The sequence below is a fragment of the Telopea speciosissima genome, chromosome 6 (genome assembly GCF_018873765.1).
Source record: "Telopea speciosissima isolate NSW1024214 ecotype Mountain lineage chromosome 6, Tspe_v1, whole genome shotgun sequence".
Classification (NCBI taxonomy): Eukaryota; Viridiplantae; Streptophyta; class Magnoliopsida; order Proteales; family Proteaceae; genus Telopea; species Telopea speciosissima.
This window is the reverse complement of record NC_057921.1, coordinates 53,347,842-53,367,380: the sequence shown is the minus strand read 5'-3', so window position 1 is coordinate 53,367,380 and position 19,539 is coordinate 53,347,842. Positions and strand designations below refer to the sequence as shown.

The 19,539-nt window shown below is 39.3% G+C and overlaps 1 protein-coding gene across 1 annotated transcript in view; it reads left to right on the top strand.

Annotated features, from left to right (window-relative positions):
* LOC122664620 (protein phosphatase 2C 29-like) overlaps nt 1–19,539 on the top strand; it is a 44,820-nt gene that overhangs the window by 16,327 nt on the left and 8,954 nt on the right. Inside the window, exons 2-3 of the mRNA XM_043860520.1 lie at nt 12,508–12,621; nt 13,843–14,107. Of these exons, the coding sequence (XP_043716455.1) occupies nt 12,508–12,621; nt 13,843–14,107 (379 nt within the window). The remainder of the gene's footprint in view (nt 1–12,507; nt 12,622–13,842; nt 14,108–19,539) is intronic.

The following is a 19,539-nucleotide window of genomic DNA, read 5'->3' as shown; positions in this document are numbered from 1 at the left end:
GGGTGGTTATATTGGGAGTTAAGTACTTAAGTGTGATTCCTAGTAGCAACATAATTAAGGGTAAAATAGTTCTTTAGGTACTGCAATTAGGGTTCAGAGGTTGAAGATGAAGTGCAGGTTTCAGACATGAACGTAACCTATAAACAGTAGTAGCATAATAAGTTCAGCAAATCAAAACTAGAATCAAATCTAAAAACAGGGTTTAACAACGTTAGGGGTAAAATAGGGAGTTCACTCCAGCAGCCAATCGGCTGGTCAGAAAGGGGTGAAATTTTGGATCGAGTTCTCTGTTTAGGGTTCTCAACCTTTGATAAAAATTTCAGCCTAATCTAACGGCTGGTTTGCTTAATCTAAAAAAATCCTTGCCTATGCATGTCTTGACACTAGGGTTCTAGTTGCAAAAAATTAAGAATATACTTGTTAATGTCTATGATCAGAAAATATGAATAAGAACTAGTAACCGGCAGTAGTAGAGAGCAAGAATATAAGATAGATCCACCCGGGCTTCACACCGCAAGGTTGATTGGATTAGATACCAATCCCTTCACCTTGATCACATACAAGGCATCTCCACTGTTGAAGATTAGTCGCAGCAGCAAACTTCAGAAATTTTAAATTGCGGGTGATGGAGCTTCCCACACAAGGTCTTATTTATAAAGCCAAAAACAAAGTTTTGAGTTGAGTGGGAAATCCCCCCTAGCCGACTCAATTACAAATCCATTCATTTAGTCAATATCGACTTAAGTGATGTGGGCCCAATTAACTAGTTGCCAACTTAAAAACTTAAAATGAAAACAACATAAATTGAACCAACAATTGGACCAGGTTCAATTAAAATAGACCAAAACAATAGACATGAAAAATAAACTAAGTAAAGCAATAAAAACAGCAACACATCAGGCCAAATCGTGAGCCTCCTCCCTTGGATTTCTTTCTACGTGAGTAGGTTTTCATATCTGCATCACTTGCTTAGTTTCATCCTCCTTAAAGCTTCTTTTACTTCAAACATGTGATGTCCTGATGGGTAATGCAGTCTTCTGGGTCATTATTATTCGAAATGTCCTCATTTTGTAGGCTGTAGAAGTAATCTTTTCATCTCTACTTAAGGTTGTTATCCTTTTTTAGTACTTCACTATCTTCACTTTTAATACATCAAACATGATCGAGATCTGTACTGTTCCTTTCCGTCATTTTAGCTGTCTTATAGATAGCTTTTTCCCCTTCCTTAGTTCTTAGATTGTTATATAGATCTTCATATTTATTCGCCCTTGTTTTTCCCACAATCTTTTTAGTTTCATTCTTGGCAGATTTGTACATTTTAAATCCTCTACATCCTTAGTCCTTTGCCATGTCTTAAAACTAGTTTTCTTAGTTTTAATAGCGGCTTAAACCTCATCATGCCACCAGCAAGTCTGCCTAGTGGAATGATTTTTTCCTTTTGATTCTCCTAGGACATCTTTAGCAACCTTCTTATTTCAAGTAGTAATCTCGTTCCACATTGTATTAGTGTCTCCCTTAAAATCCCACTTTCCATGTTTGACCACTTTATCAGTTAATGGATTTCAAGGTATTTATTTTTAAGCTCCACCACTTTTTCCTAGAGCAAATAAGCTCACCTTTCTTATGAATTTGCATGGTGAGGCATATATCCATGACTGTTAATCTGTGCTGTGTTGTTAGCTCTCCCTTGGTATAACCTTACAGTCCTTACATAACAATCTATCAGACCTTCTAGTTACGAAGAAACCTATTTGGCTAGTATGATGCCCAATTTTGAAGGTAACTGAATGGTCCTCTCTCTGTTCAAAGTAAGTGTTTACAATGGATAAATCATAAGCCACAACAAAATCTAAAACTGAGATTTTGTCCTCATTCCTCTCTCCAAAACCATATCCTCCATGTACATTTTCATAGCCTCTATGATCTCGCCCAACATGTCCATTCAAATCACTCCCTATAATAATCGTTTCTTCTTGACTAAAACCTTGCACTAATCCATTCATGTGTTCCCAAAATTGTAACTTACTACTTTCATCCAATCCTATTGGACTGTACCTTGAATGGAGTTGATGAGAGGAGTATATGAGAATAAAAGAGCTGCAACCTGGGCTTCCTACCACAAGGTTTGGTTGGTTTCACCACCAATCGTCACCTTGAATCACCACAAGGTATGTCACTGCTTCACCACAACCAAGAGAATAAAATTCTGTAGAGTAAAAATCGTGGGCTGCAATTGCTGCCCTGTCTTTAATTTATAACAGCAACTAAAGACAGTTTTTGGTAAACTAGGATACCCCCTTACAAGCTGTCTCACCCTTTTAAAACTCTAAAAGAAAATAAGATAACAACTTAAATTGAACTAGTGAACCATTGGTTCAACCCATAGTTGTCAGGGCGGCAAAGCGACCCAAGGCGCTGGAGGGGTGTCTAAACGCTTAGGCGTAAAGGCGCTCGCCTAGGCGACCAAGGCTCCCCCAAGTGTTATTTTTTATTTCCCCCTTTTCTAACATTATTTAGTATGCTACAATATGTACCTTATTAATAAAAAATCAACATTAAGCCTCCTCAAGTCATCAAAAAATCAACATTAAGCCACATTAAGTCACATCAAGTCATCAAAAAATCAATATTAAGCCTCATCAAGTCATCAAAAATCAACATAAAACTAGAAGACAATAGAACTGAAGAAGCAAGCTATTGGAGGTTTGAAACAATTAAACATACATTTGGTTGATACTGTTCTTAGAAAATATGATCTTATCTATAAGTAATTAAATTGTTCTCGATATAGAGATCTATTTTTGTTCTCTAAGAAGTTTGACTAGTCAAATGATCTTATTTTTACATGAGACTTTTAGTATTAGGCAGCGCACAAAACCAGCTTTCCATCAAATCCAAAATTGCTTAAATCTGATTTATATTGAAGAAGTTATGTTCTGGTCAAACCTTATTTGGTATGCGTGAATGCTGTCAAAATCGCTCTGAATGAAAATATTTTTTTAGATATCAAAACAAATGAATATTTTACCACACTTTTGGTTTTTAGCAATGTTTTACCATATTAAGATTTATAGAATTTTTAGATTTGAGACAAAAACCCAACATAGAAGGTTGAAAATTTGACCTACTGTCGAAAATCCAGTTTTGTTCTTGAATTGGGGGGTTGACTTTTTATCCTTTTGGAATTTGATTTTTGAATTATTTTTATTGGATTCAAATAGGGGGTATTAGCTTATTTATGAATAAAATCTTAAGTAAATGAAATACCAAATATAAAACATTTACTTAAATGAAATACCAAATATAAAACATTTTTTTTTTAAACCCGAATATTATCTGGGATCTGGGCTGGCCCCTGGCATTTTATTAGAAAATCAAATCATAAAAAATCAAGAATTACAATGGGGGGGGGGGGGGCTACAGAGACAAATCAGTCACTCTCTCATCCAGAACACAACTGCACAAAAAAACCCGCACCCTCCACTCACAAAATAAATCTACTTACGAATAATAGGTAAACCTATTGCTTCCTACCAAATTATTTTCCTCAGCTCCGGGGGGAAGTCAATCCAAGAATGAAAGGTCGTGTTAGACGCTGAGTCATAGGCATAATTGGCTAACCAGTCAGCCGCTCTGTTACCCTCTCTAAAAGTAAAAGAAACCATCGGCCGAAGGGCTTGCACAAAAGACAGAATTTCATAGAACTTGTACCATCCCTTCCAAATATTGCATCTCTTTAAAGAGACACAGTCCCCAACTAAAGAAGAATCAGAATTTACATGAAAATCCACAAAACCCATTTCAGCACATAGCTTAAGACCATCCCTTAAGGCTCTAAATTCCGTAATGGAGTTAGTGCACTCCCCATAAAAGTTAGCAAAGACAGGCAGGGCTTTTCCTCTTCCATCTCTAATAATCCCACCCCCTCCACCCACTCCGGGGTTACCTCTACAAGCTCCATCCACATTGAGTTTTACAGCAGTGAAGGGGGACACCAAAAAGCTGCTAAAGGTGGTTTGCAACGAAATGGGATTGGAGCAATATTAAAAAATTGGAGGACAATTCTATCCCTGAAGGAAGTTAATCTTTTAGAGGCAACACAAGGGATTTCTTTCACCCAATTTTTCACCATTTCCACAATGACACTAGCAGGTCTTGGTCTCTCTCCTTGCCTTCTGTTGTTCCTTTCCTTCCACAATTCCCCAAAAAGGAGAGACAGAATCAATCCCATGATATTTCCACATAAGCCTTTCCCCTTGGCATGTTCCTGCTAAAATAAAATACGCCCCCTGGCATCTTGGGACATGAAAATCTTCACATAAAAAACTAAGGAGAAGTATTTCTATACCTTAAAAGCTGTCATCCCCTCCACCAAGCAATGTGTAGTTGACTCAGAAGCAGACAAAGCACAACAAAGACATTTGGAAACCAAGGGAACGCCCAAACCTTTCAACGATTCATCGGTTGGGATGTCACCACACATGATCTGCCAGGAAAAGAACCCGATTTTCAGGGGAAGAACTCGATTCCAGAGCCATTTGCAAAATGGCTTAGGAGTCGAAGAGATTCTGATTATATTCCAAGTAGATTTTGTAGTAAAAACACAAGCACTAGTTGGAGACCAAACTAATTTATCATCCTTGTGTGAAATGGAATAGTAATTGCTCAAAATACTGTCTCTAACTGCCTGGGAATCAATTTGCATCAAGATATAGCGAATTTGAAACATTTACTTAAATGATATTTGGCATAAATAAGGACCAATATCGGGTTCGATACCAATAAAAAACAGTGCAAGGCGCCTTGCAATAAGGCGGAGGTCGCCTAGGTCCCAACAAAACCACCTGGACGCCTAGGCGGCGCCTAGGCGACCCCTTGACAACTATGTCAACCTGAGCTTAAACACTTAAAATAAAATAAAAGCAACTTAAATTGAAGTGAAGTGGACCCAGGCCACGTTAAGGCTGTTTAGATTAGAACTAGGCCCACGTTAGGCCTAGTTCTTCTTGGACTTCCTATGCTGGTAAGTCTTTAGTTTTGCATCAGCTCTCCCCGGTTAGAAATCATTCGTTCTAGACGGATGGATGCAAGAAATGTAACTCTCGTATAAATCCCGGTTGAGATGTTAGAAATCATCTGTGTGGATCTAAGTGCATTCGTATCTTGGACGGATTTTTCATTTTGCGAGGAAAGAGTGATAAACGCCGCCATGCCGAGTCATTATATATGTGTCATACTGTCATCCAAGACCTCCTCAATCTCATCATCAATGAGTAGCTGTAACTAGGGCAGCCTCAACATATGTTCGATGTGACCTTCATTTGAGTGATGTCCCGTATAAATAGAGATCAGCCATGTTGACGATATTGCTTATGGCGATATCATCCGGCAACTCAAGCACATAAGCATTTGGTCCCATCCTTTTCTGCACCTTGTAGGGACCCATCTTCCTTGGATGGAGTTTTGTGTTGGTAACCAAATAACCTGTTCTCTTTCTCAGATAACTTTTTAGTCAAACGGAACCTCTTGGGAAGGCGGCGGTACAAAGAGCAGATTGAGGATCAGACAGAAGGCAGGCGGTATGGATAGGAAAGCACTAGTTTCAGGTAAGCGGCTTAGAAAGTCAGCCTTTCTTCTCTTGGACCTGGACCTTGGTGAATGGCTGAATTTAAGGGGTTACTGGACTAGAGGTGGTCGGCCAACCACAAAACCTGGCACCTAAGTTCGTAGAGACCCTGAGGTTTTGAGAACCTCGAATCCTCGATTAGTTAGTCGATGAAATGCGTCAGTTTATTTCAGATCAGCATTTACTAAAAGCTTGAAATCTCTCAAAATTAACATGGACTGTCTCCATGTCACATGGCTTGAACTCCACATATCGTCGATGATGATCAGCTATAGCCTTAAAATCATCATCGCTTAAAACTAGTAGTTGTCAAACTTTTGCATACACCTCTGGTATATGGCACAAAAATTCATCAGCTTTAAGGCTGATTCAGGCTTGGGGTCGAAGAGAAACAAGATCGATGGGCCGTCGAGGATGAATTCCAGAAGTTTCTCAGTTGGAGTACATTCTGTCGTTCTCTTCACTGAGCTTTTATAAGCAAATTCAGGAGTGTCGAGGATGGCTGGCCAAGTCTTTTCATAGTCTCGAAAGAGACGCCTCAACAAATTTCCCAAACTCCTGTTTGCCACCTTTGTCTGTCTGTCAGTTGGTTGATGAAAGGCGGTTGAAAACTGCAACTTAGTATTTATCAATAAAGTTTTTCAAAAGTAACTTTTCAGCTTGACGTCACGGTCAAAGACTATTTTTTGGCAACCTGAGTAGTCGCAGTTCTTTGAAGAATATTTTAACAATATGATAGGCCTCAAAAGTCTTGCGACAAGGAATAAAATGGGCCTTCTTTGAGAAACAGCCAACTACGTCCATAATAGAATCATCTCTCCCTAGTAGTAAGTGGTCTGAGCACAAAATCCATGCTTATATGTTACCAGGGTATGTGGGGAACAGGTAAAGGTGAGTACAAACCTGTATTTTGTTTAGTTCCTTTAGCAAGCTGGCATATTCGATATCTTTTTATAACATGATCGACGTCCTTAGATATGTGCAACCGATAGTAGCGACCAAGACCTGAATAAGAGACTTATTCTTCCCGAAGTGACCTCCCAAAACTCCTCCGTATAACTCCCGAATAGTATGGTGACATAGGGATGAGTTAGGGATACATAAACGAGTCCCTAGAACTTTAGGTGTGTCCTCCCTACTCCCGAATAGTATTGTGGCATCAGGATGAGTTAGGGATACATAAACGAGTCCCTAGAACTTTGGGTGCTGTCCTCCCTACTGTAACTCTTAATGTATCTGGGAAAAATCTTTATCGCACAACAACAAACTTTGCCTGATCCCAACTTAATGGGGTCGGCTACATGGATCCAAACAGAATATAGTGAGGAAAACAATGTACTAACTAAACAAGGAATATACAAGATGGGGAAAAAAAGGATAGTAACCTAGCACGTCAGTTTAATCTCATCTAAATGGGGTCTGCGACATGGATCCTTGCCCTCCAATAGGCTTTGTTCGAGATCATACTTGGTACAAGACCTAGACTATGCAAGTCTTTCCTCACCAGTTCTCCTATAGTCATTTTAGGCTTGCCCCTAGCTCTTTTAGCTCCTTCAATTGGGATCATATCACTCCTCTGTTGAATATGATTGTACCACCTTTAACGACTCTCTCAGAGCTTGTCACTGATTGTGGCAACTCCCAAGTCTGCTCTTATGCGATCATTCCTTACTTTATCCTTCCTTGTTTTTCCACACATCCATTTTAACATCCTCATCTCTGCTACACAAAGCTTATCAATATGACACTTTTTAACTGCCCCACATTCTGCCCCATACATCATGGCCGGTCGTACCACAGTCCTATAGAACTTTCCTTTAAGCTTTAAAGGAATATGTTAGTCATACAACATTCCGGACACACCTCTCCACTTCATCCATTTCACTTTAATTCTTTGTGACACATCATCCTCTATGTCATCTTCTTTATTTATGATTGACCCCAGATATCTAAAGTAGTCACTTTGCGGTATCTCTCTTTCCTCAGTTCGCACCATATCAGTATTCATCATAGTGTGACTAAAATTACACATTCCATATACTCCGTCTTCATTCTACTAATCTTAAAGCCTCTAGTTTCCAAGGAAAACCTCCAAAGCTCTAACTTAGAGTTAATCCCTTCTTTTGTCTCATCCACCAAAACGATATCATCGGCGAAGAGCATACACCATGGGACCTCATCTTGAATGCTCTTGGTTAGCTCGTCCATGATAAACGCAAAAAGATAAGGACTTAAGGATGAACCCTGATGTAAACCAATTGTAATTGGGAATTCCTTGCCCTGACCTCCCACAGATCTCACACTTGTCTCCACGCCCTCATACATATCTTTAATTACATCCACATATTTACTTGACACTCCTCTTTTCATTAGAACATACCGGATTAAATCTTTATCAACCGCATATATAACTATGGCCGTCCGAGTGACACATCTGTCAGCTTCATAGGCACAACATCTCACCATACTTCTTCCTCATTGTAACAGTATAAGCACCGGGAAAACCAAGACTGAGAGGGAGGAGAAGAGAGAAGGGGACTGGAGATAGAAGAGATCGAACTGTCCAGTCCCCTCTCACAACCCTTTATTTATATGTGAATTCAGATTACAACTTAAGACTCCTAATCCTACTAGAAATCACTCCTAATCCTACTGAGAATGACTAGAAATAGAAAATACCAGGAATCAAAATAGAACTAGGACTAGGACTGACCAACTAGGACTAGGACTGACTATTACACAATTACAACCATATTGTGAGACACCTAGGAGCTAGGTATCTCGATAGACACATACTTCAACACCTCATAACGATGGAGCTTTAATGGCACTGGACACCTTTGATTTACCTCCAACATACTGCCATTAAGAAGTGAGACTTTATAATATCGCTGTGGCTGCTTTTCAGTCTGTAATTTTGCCTTCTCTACAAAAGCTTTAGAAGCCATATTTACACTATTGCCACTATCTACAATCACTTGAAGTGGTGTATTTCCCAAAAGCGTATAGATGTAGAAGATACAGTGATGTCGCCAATCCTCTCCCTTGGTTTCAGCCACTAGAGTGCGGCTAACCACTAGAACACCATAGTTTTCCTCATCATCCGAATTACCAGTATTCTCATCCTCATCAAGTGCATAAGGAAATAAGTCATCAACTTACTGTCAAAGTGGACAGACTTTTGCAACACGCCGCCAATCCTTTTCCTTGGTTTCAGCCACTAGAATGCGGCTAACCACTGGAAGTATACAACTATATGATAGGTTACTTGCTGCAATATATAATGGAGATGTCGTACTGAGAAAATAACTCCGACCACAGTGAAGTTTTGGAAGTTAGAAAGGTTAGAAATTTGGAAGCTAAGCTGCATTTTCTTCATTCTTAAATTATTATCATCTAATTGATTTTTCTCAAGTCCATGCCATAGAGCTGGAAGTGATCCTTTTAAAATTTTTTTTGGCTTATATGTAAAATTTATATAATTTATTGTAAGTTTGCGGGTTCAAGTCCTGGAAACAGCCTCTCTGGAAACAGGGGCAAGGCTGCGTACATTTGACCCTCCCCAGACCCTGCTAAACGCAGGAGCCTTGTGCACTGGTTATGGCCTTTTTTTATTTATTGTAAGTTTGTAAAATTTATGCATACTAAATTGAACATATTAACAGAAAGTTCACAGGCTGAGTGTCTAACCTATTTACCATGCTTTACCTCTCATGCATGTGACAGTGTACCAAGAAACCTGTTCTGGCGCTTCCCCTTTTCTTTTAGGAAGAAGGGGATCTTACATTTACATTTCTCATGTGGTCTTGCACTGGTTGGCATTTCTGAAACTGTTTCTAGAAGAACATGAAGGTCACTTCTGAAATCATAGTTGTCACGGCGACTTGGTGACCGAAGGCGTTGGAGGGACGCGTAGATGATGCTGCGACAAGGTGCCCTAGGCGTGCAGTATATGACTATGTAATATAACACTGATAATTTTATATAATTATGCCTATATACAACATAGAGGCCATATTAATGTTATATGATATTATGCTAGTTATGACCCAATATCAGAAAACAACATATAATAGACAAAACATAGGATATAATGTAAGCATATTCATCAAAAAACAAAACAACAAACATAAATCAACTTAAACTCGTGAAGTGTCAACAAGGCGTGTTGTCGCCTTGATTTTTTTTCTTCTAAAGGTCAGCAAGACTATAAATTAGATAAAAAAAAGAGTACAAGTGTTTAACTTCCAGGCATACCCAGACGAATACAAGAAACAATAATAGAGGATTGAAATTTTACACCCAAGAAAGGTAATGATCAATCATCCCACCTAGAGACCATTCCTGGGCCTATGAATGAGTAAAGTGAAATCTCGATCTCCCCACAGAATCCTCCCATAATGCAGCCATAACAGGAGGAGGAAAGTTCAAGAAAAAGGAGTAGATTCACCCTTTTTTGCTGCTGTCTTTGCTAAGAAGTCCGCCACAGGGTTCCCTTCTCTGAAGCAGTGAGATATTTTCCAAGTTTTAAGATCCATATAGGATTCCAAAGACACCCAATCTTGCATTACAAACCATGGGATCGATCTAGCTTGGAAGGCACATGTAACTGCTGCCGAGTCACATTTGATCCACAATTTTGTAATCCCCAGCTCTCTAGCCCTTTTCAGCCCCTGTATAACAGCCTCAAATTCTGCTACATAATTTGTTTTAGTACCAAGAAAGAAGCTGTAGGCCAAGATGATGCAGCATGAGGCATTTCTCAGGATGCCACCCGCTCCAACTTTGCCCGGATTTCCTATTGAACAGCCATCGACATCTAATTTTGTCCATCCCATGAAGGGTTTGCACCAAAGAACTTCTCTTATCAGTTGAGCTTTACTAGGAATGCCAGGGATTTTTAATCTTCTAGCACAGATCAGGTCTTGTACATTGCGAATCAGAGATTTGAAGAGGTTTGATAATTCCCTTAAAAGAGAAATAACCACATTGAATGAGAGATACGGATCAGACAATCTACCATCAAACTTTCGCTTATTTCTATCCGACCATATCACAAAAGGAATCAGAACTACACCTGACATCCAAGCATCTGATAGTTGCACCACCGTAAAACCAGATTCTTGAATGAAGAGATAGATGGCCAATTAAAACCCAATACATTAAGGAAGCGATCCCACATGCATCTAGCATGCCCACATTCCAGGAAATATGATCTATTGACTTGGAATCATTGAAACCAAATTTACATCGGGAAGCACACTGAACTCCCTTCAATCTTACCACCTCTTCACATGGTATTTTGTCATGAACTAGTCTCCATGCAAAGGTAGAGTAATGGGGCAACAGAATTTTACTCCAGATAACAGAGAGCCAAGGGACCTTTAGGTTCCTTCTACGCATGTCCTCCCAGGCAGACAACACCGAAAATTTCCTAGAGGATGTAAGCTTCCAAATTTTTTTTATCTTCCATGGGGGCAGAGGGAAGACTAATCGATTTTGCCAATGAGAAAGTATCCTTGAGAAACTTTGTCTCTAATACATTTATTCTATTATCATTTTGGTAGGTACTTTATAGGTCAAATCCCATACCCCGTACAAACAACACAAGAGGAAGAAAAATGAGATAATGAGTGGAATGAACTCATATCCGTTTCCCCCCCTCCTTTTTGGTGTCTGTACTGTTTGCATTTGGTGAAAAAAGCAACAGTTATCAGACGTAATATTCTAGGTTTAAAAAAAGGGACGAGAATGTGGGTTGGTTAATTGGTTTAGAACAAAATGTTTCTGAAAGGTTAGTGTTTGACACTATTAATAAAGGTATTATAGTTAATTGAAATGCATGAAACATGCGTGTGCATCTACAATGAGTATTGAAATGCATGAAACACTTGTGCATTTACGATGAGAAAAGAGGTTTCAGTGGGTCTATTTTTAATGTGCCATTTTTTTTTTTGCACTTGAACATGTAAAATTTGTTAGTGATTGGCCAAATAACTATATCGATGCTTCATATTGCGAAAGTGACCCTCTTTGCGGTCCTCTAGTGTTGTTCAAATAATGTATTTAGTTATATGCTTGTGAGGATGGACTGGTTAGTTAACCTTGATGTTCCAACAAACTTCCATTTCCCATCAATATTTTCCCCCTCCAAAGCACTGATTTCCACTGGTTCTCACTGATTAGTATTTTTTGATTCCAATGATGGGTGTTCTTCATCAGTTTCCTTGAGTTGTTGTTAATGCACACAGCTCAATTCAATTCAGCCTTATCCCAACTAATCGAGTCGGTTACATGGATCTTCTTTCTCCAATCGGCTCTATTCAAAGACATACTCGTTACTAGTCCTAAGCTATGAATGTCTTTCCTAACCACTTCTCCTAAGTCATTTTTCGCCTACTATTGGCTCTTTTAACTCCTCTAACCTGAATCACATCAGTGCTTCCTATTCGAGCATTCAAAGGCCTCTGTTGTACACGCCCATGACACCTCAAACGACATTCTCTCAAATTATTAGTTATCGGACTATTTTAAATTAGCCCTAATCTGTCCATTCCTTACTTTATATTTTCTAGTTTTACCACTTATCCATCTCAACGTCCTCATTGCAGATACACTAAATTTGTTTATATGTTGTTTCTTTACTGCCCAACATTCTGCTCCATACATCTTTGCCGGTCATATAAATGTCCTATAAAAATTTCCTTTTTGAGTTTTATTGGAATATGTTGATCACAGAACACTCTGGAGTCTGGACTCACCTCTCCACTCTCCACTTCATCCACCTGCTCTGATTCTTTGTGCAACATCATCCTCTATTGTTAATGCATAGTAACACGATATTTTTCTACTAATATTTTGATGTGCATCAACTTGTTCAGGAAGTCTTACGAATCAAGGAAGAACACCCAGATGACAGCCAATGTATTGTCAATGATAGGGTTAAAGGTCGTCTAAAGGTGACCCGGGCATTTGGTGCTGGATTTCTCAAACAGGTTTGTTCTTTGATTATATTCTTTTTCTCAGTTTTTCATTGCAAAGGGGCATGACATTTAAAAAAAAATGCCATATTTAATGTTGTTGTCTGTTAGAATAAATTTTTAACGAATTTTAAAGGCTTAAAGGCATGAATATTCTGGCAAAGTCTTACAAGTGGTTAGAGATTCATCAGTTTTTGGAGGGAGTGTAATGCATCCACCAGATAAGACTGTAAGAATGATCTGCATACTTAGTGGCAGTATATATAGCACCATAGTTGTCATGGCGTTGCCATGGCGTCTTGGCGCTGGAGAAGGTTGCATGGCGTTCCATGCCATGGCGTCCTTCTTTGATTTCTTCTTCCCGTCTCTCTTTCCCTCTTCGATTTCTTCTTCTTGTCTTCGATTTCTTCTTTCCCTCTTCGATTTCTTTCGATTTCTTCTTCGATTTCTTCTTCTTGTCTTCGAAAAAGAGACGCCATGGCGTCCCTTTTTGATTTCTTCTTCCCGTCTCTCTTTCCCTCTTCGATTTCTTCTTCTTGTCTTCGATTTCTTCTTTCCCTCTTCGATTTCTTTCGATTTCTTCTTCGATTTCTTCTTCCTGTCTTCTTTCCCTCTTCGATTTCTTCTTTCCGTCTTCGATTTCTTTCGATTTCTTCTTTCCCTCTTCGATTTCTTCTTCGATTTCTGAATTTTCTTCTTAAAGCTTGAGAAACAATAGAGAAAAAATAAAACATGGCTCGAGTATACATCTATTAAAACATTAAAAATAGAAAAAATAAAAAATAAAACATGGTCGACATGCGCGCCATGTCGATATATCGACGTGACACCCCTCCACTGACTTGGATCGCCGTGACGCCGTGACAACTATGTATAGCACTAATGCCAAACCTGGAATCCACCATTTTAGAGATCTTATTTAGGTGATCTGAGATGATTTAGTTACCTGTTTCAGTTATCCTGAGTAGTTGGTCACTAGGTCTGCTGTTTTTTTTCTCATACTATTGACCACCCAAAAGATTGATATGGTGTTGATATGGGATATGATGTAGATGGGACATTTCTGATGATAGGCTTACATCACTGGCGATGCAGGTTGTGCCATGTATATCAGATTTACCGTTTTGTAGTCCAGCCTAGTGGTCTACTGGATGAGTTTTTTAAGTTTATCAAGTTCTTATGTTTTAATACCAAAAGTTTCTTGACTTATATGATGTGCTCTGTGTTCTGGTGCAGCCTAAGTTGAATAGTGCATTACTGGAGATATTCCGGAATGATTATATTGGTAGTGCACCATACATATCCTGCTGTCCTTCTCTTCGTCACCATAAACTTGGTGCCAGTGACCAATTCTTAGTCCTTTCATCCGATGGTCTATATCAGTATTTCACTAATGAGGAAGTGGTTTCTCATGTCGAGGGTTTCATGGAGAGGTTTCCTGATGGAGATCCAGCTCAACACTTGATTGAGGAGCTTCTGTACCGGGCAGCCAAGAAAGCTGGTAAGCTAACTCTAAATCTTATGTCCGTTTTGTGCAATATTGTAGCATTGCTATTCCATATATTTTTATCCACTAATGTGTGCAAGAAAATTTTCATTTGATTCACAAATTAGTATTTTTTGAGGATTTTGTGCATAGCCATGAACTCAATCATTGTTATTATTGACTACATTTATGGGTGAAATGTCAACTCAACACCTGATCCCTAACTGTTCATCTGTTAGTTTTATTCCACAAATTTCCATGTAGTTGTTGTAACCTACATGAATCATCTCAAGAGGTTGACAGCCCAAGTAGCATATTTTTGTTTGCAATTTGATTTCACCATTTATCACCATCTTATTGTCTTTCTAACGCAGAACTAATCCCGAACTGGGGAAATTTAGTGGGAGATTAGCTTCCGATAGATCACAGGAAAAGAACACAACTAGATTAGAGAAAACCAGATAACTCACTTGAAACAGATCAGATAGGTCAGAAATTCTGGTGGATCAGTTTACTAGGCAAGGGGAACTGACCTGTAAATTTAAAGATATGTAGCAAATCTACTAGGTGTAGGAGAAGTCAAGAGCTGTAGAATCGATGGACTGTTGAGGTTTCAAAATAGGATTTGGCTAAGAGTTTAAATAGATGATTGAATAGGATTTGGTTAGAGTTTAAATAATTGAAACCGGAAAATCCCTGGCAGAAATCAGATAGAGAAACTCAGATTTGAGTATGATTTCTATTTCAATTTCAGGGCGTGATTTCTATTTTGGAAATTGTTGGTCTGATTTTTGCACCTTATTTCAGTGAAATAGAAATCAAGTGGAATAGAAATTCTGAAATAGCTGAGGAGCTGTTTCAGAATTTCCATTTCATTTGATTTCACTCTCTCTTTAATGAGCACATGGTTAATTTGATGGGCAAAGTAGTAATTTCATGTTAAAAATAAAAGGGTAAATTACTTGTACACCCCCTGTACTATGGCCCGATTGCTTGATACACCCAAAGTTTGAAACTATTACTTGAAGCCCCCCTGCATTTTAAGATTTCTTACAACTAACCGTCTGTTAGTCATTCACCATTTAGTGATGGCGTCATGCGTAAGAAAAATCTTAAATGCCCAAACTACGCTTTAAGGGTAGTGAATTGACCCTTTTACCCTTTGGCCACAGTAGAAGGGAAGATGTCTTCCCTTTCATCATTGAACAAACCTCCACTCAATTTGTTGCTGCTGTGGCGATTTGCAGACATTGGAGAAAAATGAAGCAAACAACCCATGAACATCCTATCGCCGACCATAAAAAACCCCAACCATTCTTACCTTTTTTATGGTTTTTTTCCCAGGAGGAAGAGGGATCAGACGAGTGTGACTGGAGAAACCAAAATGAATGCACTAACTGAATTTTTTTGCTTCGACAGTTGGAATAGATATGTATAGTTGTATACAGAATTTTTAAATTCGTAGAAAATCACGCTTTAAAACAAAGTTTTCGTCACGGCAAAAGCAGGATCTCTCTCTCACTCTCTTCGTCATCAGCCTGCACATTAAAAAAAAAAAAAAAGCCCACAGCCATGGCTGCTGTTTCAAGCACCATAGAAAGGTGCCATGTATGATGTAACCCGCAAAGGCTGTGTAGCCATGACCGCAAGTGGCCGCAAAGAACCTGGTGCCTATACCCGTAAGGGGTGTGTGTTCACAGCTGATTGTGCCACAGGGGCAGCGGGATCTCAGATTTAAGTCTTTTTTTGGGTTTTGTCCAAATTCCTCCCCTCAAAATGCCCATTTGTCCAAATGCACCCCTACAACTTTACAAATTGCAGACTCCCCCTACTTTCAAAACATTGTAACACTTTGGTCCAATCCGTTAGTTTGGGACGTTAGAGGTTAGTTTCAGGGAATCTAATGACCAAAATGCCCTTATGATAAAAACCACCCAAAATTAAAGAGTAAAGTGACCAAATTGCCCTCATCTTCCCCAAATAGTTTAGGTTTGAAACTGAAAATCGAAAAAACCCTAAACGATTTCCAGACCTCTCTGAAATCCAATCTTCTTCAACAATTAGGTCTGCTGTTCAAGAACTGGTTTTGATAAAGATTTGGTACATTGCTTTCCCTTTCTTCTATTTACCTGAATTTACGTTTTTGAATTGATTTATCCATTTTGAATGAATACCAAAAATTAGACTCTGTACTGGATAACCTTTAGGGAGTTTGAATCTTTCCAGGCATAGTTAAGATCGTGATAAGGAATTGCAGATTTTAGGTTTTTTCCCCATTTTCTTCTCTTTCGGTGTCAATAGTCCTCTTTGTTTTTTTTTGTCACACTTGAGATGTTTTTAGAATTGGATCGAGTAGTCTGAAATATTTTAAATTTGGGTTGCAGGAGTAAAGGATTGATCTAGAGATATTAGGGCATGTTCTGTACTCCAGAATTGTCCATAAGTACAAATGCAGGTGGAAGCTTTCAGGTCTTCATGTTCTCTCAAGAAACCAAATTCGGTCACTCAACTCTCTCCCAAGCTTACTCCATGAAACCCTAGCAACGGAGATCACCTTATCTTTTCTCCTCAAGAACCTCCTCAAGCCTGGAATTCGAACCTTCCTCCTCTTCTTACCACTCACCTTTCTGATCCTGGACCATCTCCTCAGCCTCCAATTCAATCTCTCCTCCTGTACTTTTTCTTCTTCCTCTTCATTTTCATGTTCATCATCAACTGGCCCATCTTCGTTTCTCAACCTCATATAAGAAAGCTTGGTGGTTGAAGCCATTTCAGTGATTGACATGATGGGTGCTTTCTTGGGAAACGAATTGGTACACCCAGATGAACTTTTGAAGAATGGAGAGATGGGTTTGCTCTGTTTCTCCTCACAGTATCCGATCTCCTCTTTCTTTTCTTTATGTTTGGAAATCGAAAGGGAAAGTATGAGAAATAGATAAGTTGCAGAAACTGTTGAGGGAGGTATTAAATGCAATTAGAGGAGATGCTGTAACGAGTTGGTATCGGTGGTAGTTTCTATTTTTCTCCGGAATTGTTTAGGTTTAGGGTTTCAGTTTCAAACCTAAACTATTTGGGGAAGATGAGGGCAATTTGGTCACTTTACTGTTTAATTTTGGTTGGTTTTTATCATAAAGGTATTTTGGTCATTAGATTTCCTGAAACTAACCTCTAACGACCCAGACTAACGGATTGGACCAAAGTGTTACAATATTTTGAAAGTAGGGGGGAGTTTGCAATTTGTAAAGTTGTAGGGGTGCATTTGGAGAAATGGGCATTTGAAAAAAAACCTTTTTTTTTGGGGGGGGGGTACGTGAATCGGCCATGAAAGAGGTTTATTAGGGTTTGAATCTGAAATCGATTAAGGGTTTTGGGTTATTTTGATATGAAATCGGTTTAAAAATGAGAAATTTTTTTTGGCTCTGCTTTCCAGCATTGGGAAGCCCTGCTGGAAATGCGAGATATTGAGTAGAGACCAAATCTGGTCCTTCTTCCGTTTTGGTTTGGGGAAGCCATGGAGTTGGATGTTGCAGGTTTGTCTCTAGAACCTCAAGAGATTTGAGAACCTACGGGAAGGGTCTGATCGAAAGCACTTGAGATCTCTCCCGTTGGATGAACTTTGTCAAGAGGTTGAAAACAACCTATTTCCTTTTTTTTTAGGTTAAAACATTTAAAGGGTAAGTTGGTTATTTTAACTTCACAATTTTTAGTTGAATAACTTATAAGGGTAAAATGGACTTTTACATTCAACCACTAACAATAGACTAACACCGTCAGGTTTCATGAAGCTTCAGGTAATATTTTCAAACTGTGGGAGTGTCAAGCAATTGGGCCATAGTACAGGGGGTGTACAAGTAATTTATACAACAAAACATCTCCCATCTTGTAACGTTCGCGCCACCACCCTACCACCACCATTGCCACCACCACCACCTCTATCACCGCCGCCGCCACCGCCACCATCACCTCCTACTACAGCCACCACTGCCACCACCATCGCCACCACCATCACTTCCATGTCACCACCACCCCGCCACCACTTCCACACCATCACCATTACCACCACCACTACCCCATCACCATCTCCACCACCACCATTGCCACTGATGAAATGGATTTGAGAGAATAATGACGTGTATTTAGAGAGCAAAACCATGTTCTATTTATAATAGAAGGGAAAAAGGAACAAATTACAAGTATACTAAACTTAGGGAGACACATCCTTACAAGTATACCCAAAATACCCTTAAACCCAAATTACAACATTCCCCCTCAAGTTGGTGCATAGATGACACACATGCCCAACTTGCACAAAATAGAATGAAAAAATTTACTACTAAGCCCTTTAGTAAAAACATCAGCCAATTGATTACTGGATTGAACAAACGGGATACATATAACTCCCTGATCAAGCTTCTCCTTGATCAAATGACGGGTCTATCTCCACATGCTTTGTCTTGTCATGTTGAACTGGATTGTGGGCAATACTAATAGCAGACTTGCTATCATAGTACAATGTCATAGGAGAATTGGAATAAATACCAAGGTCTTGCAAAAGGTCCTTAAGCCATATCAATTCACATATGCCATGTGCCATGGTACGGAACTCTGCCTCTACGCTTGAACGAGCAACCACAACTTGTTTCTTACTGCGCTAGGTCACAAGGTTTCCTCCTGTAAAGGAACAATACTCAATTGTGGATCTCCGATCATCCGGGTAACTTGCCCAGTCAACATCCGTGAAGGCCAATATACGCATGTGATTGTGAGTAGAAAAAAGACACCCTTTTCCTGGAGCTGACTTCAGATACCTCAGTATACGATAAATATCACCAAGTCGCTGATAGCCTCCTTTGTCCACTGGCTCTCTAGGCTCCAGCTTTGCTCTTCAAATGAGTTTTAGCTTTAAGAGGAGTATCAACAGGGTGGCAACCAAGCATCCCAATTTCAGATAACAGATCCAAGGTATACTTTCATTGAGACAGGAAGATTCCCTTAGAAGAATGTGCAACTTCAATTCCAAGGAAGTATTGCAATTGTCCCAAGTCCTTGATCTCAAACTCTTGTCCCAAATAGGGTTTCAATTTTTCTATTTCAGCCGAGTCACTTCCGGTAAGAACAATATCATCAACATAGACGATGAGAATAGGAAGGCTCGGGGGGCAATGTGATTCTCATATTGGATATGGCAAAGGCCTATGACCGCTTGGAATGGAAGTTCCTTTGGTTGGTCCTCTCCAAATTTGGCTTTAGTGATGTCTGGGTTAACTTAATTAGGAAAACGGTGGAGAACTGTTGGTTTTCTTTAGTGTTGGGAGGCAGCTAGTCGGGTTTCTTCAAGTCGACCAGGGGTGTGCGGCAGGGGGATCCCTTATCTCTTGCTCTTTTTATTTTGGCTGAGGTGGTTCTTAGCAGGGGCATTAAAGATTTGTTTGCAGAAGGGCATGCAT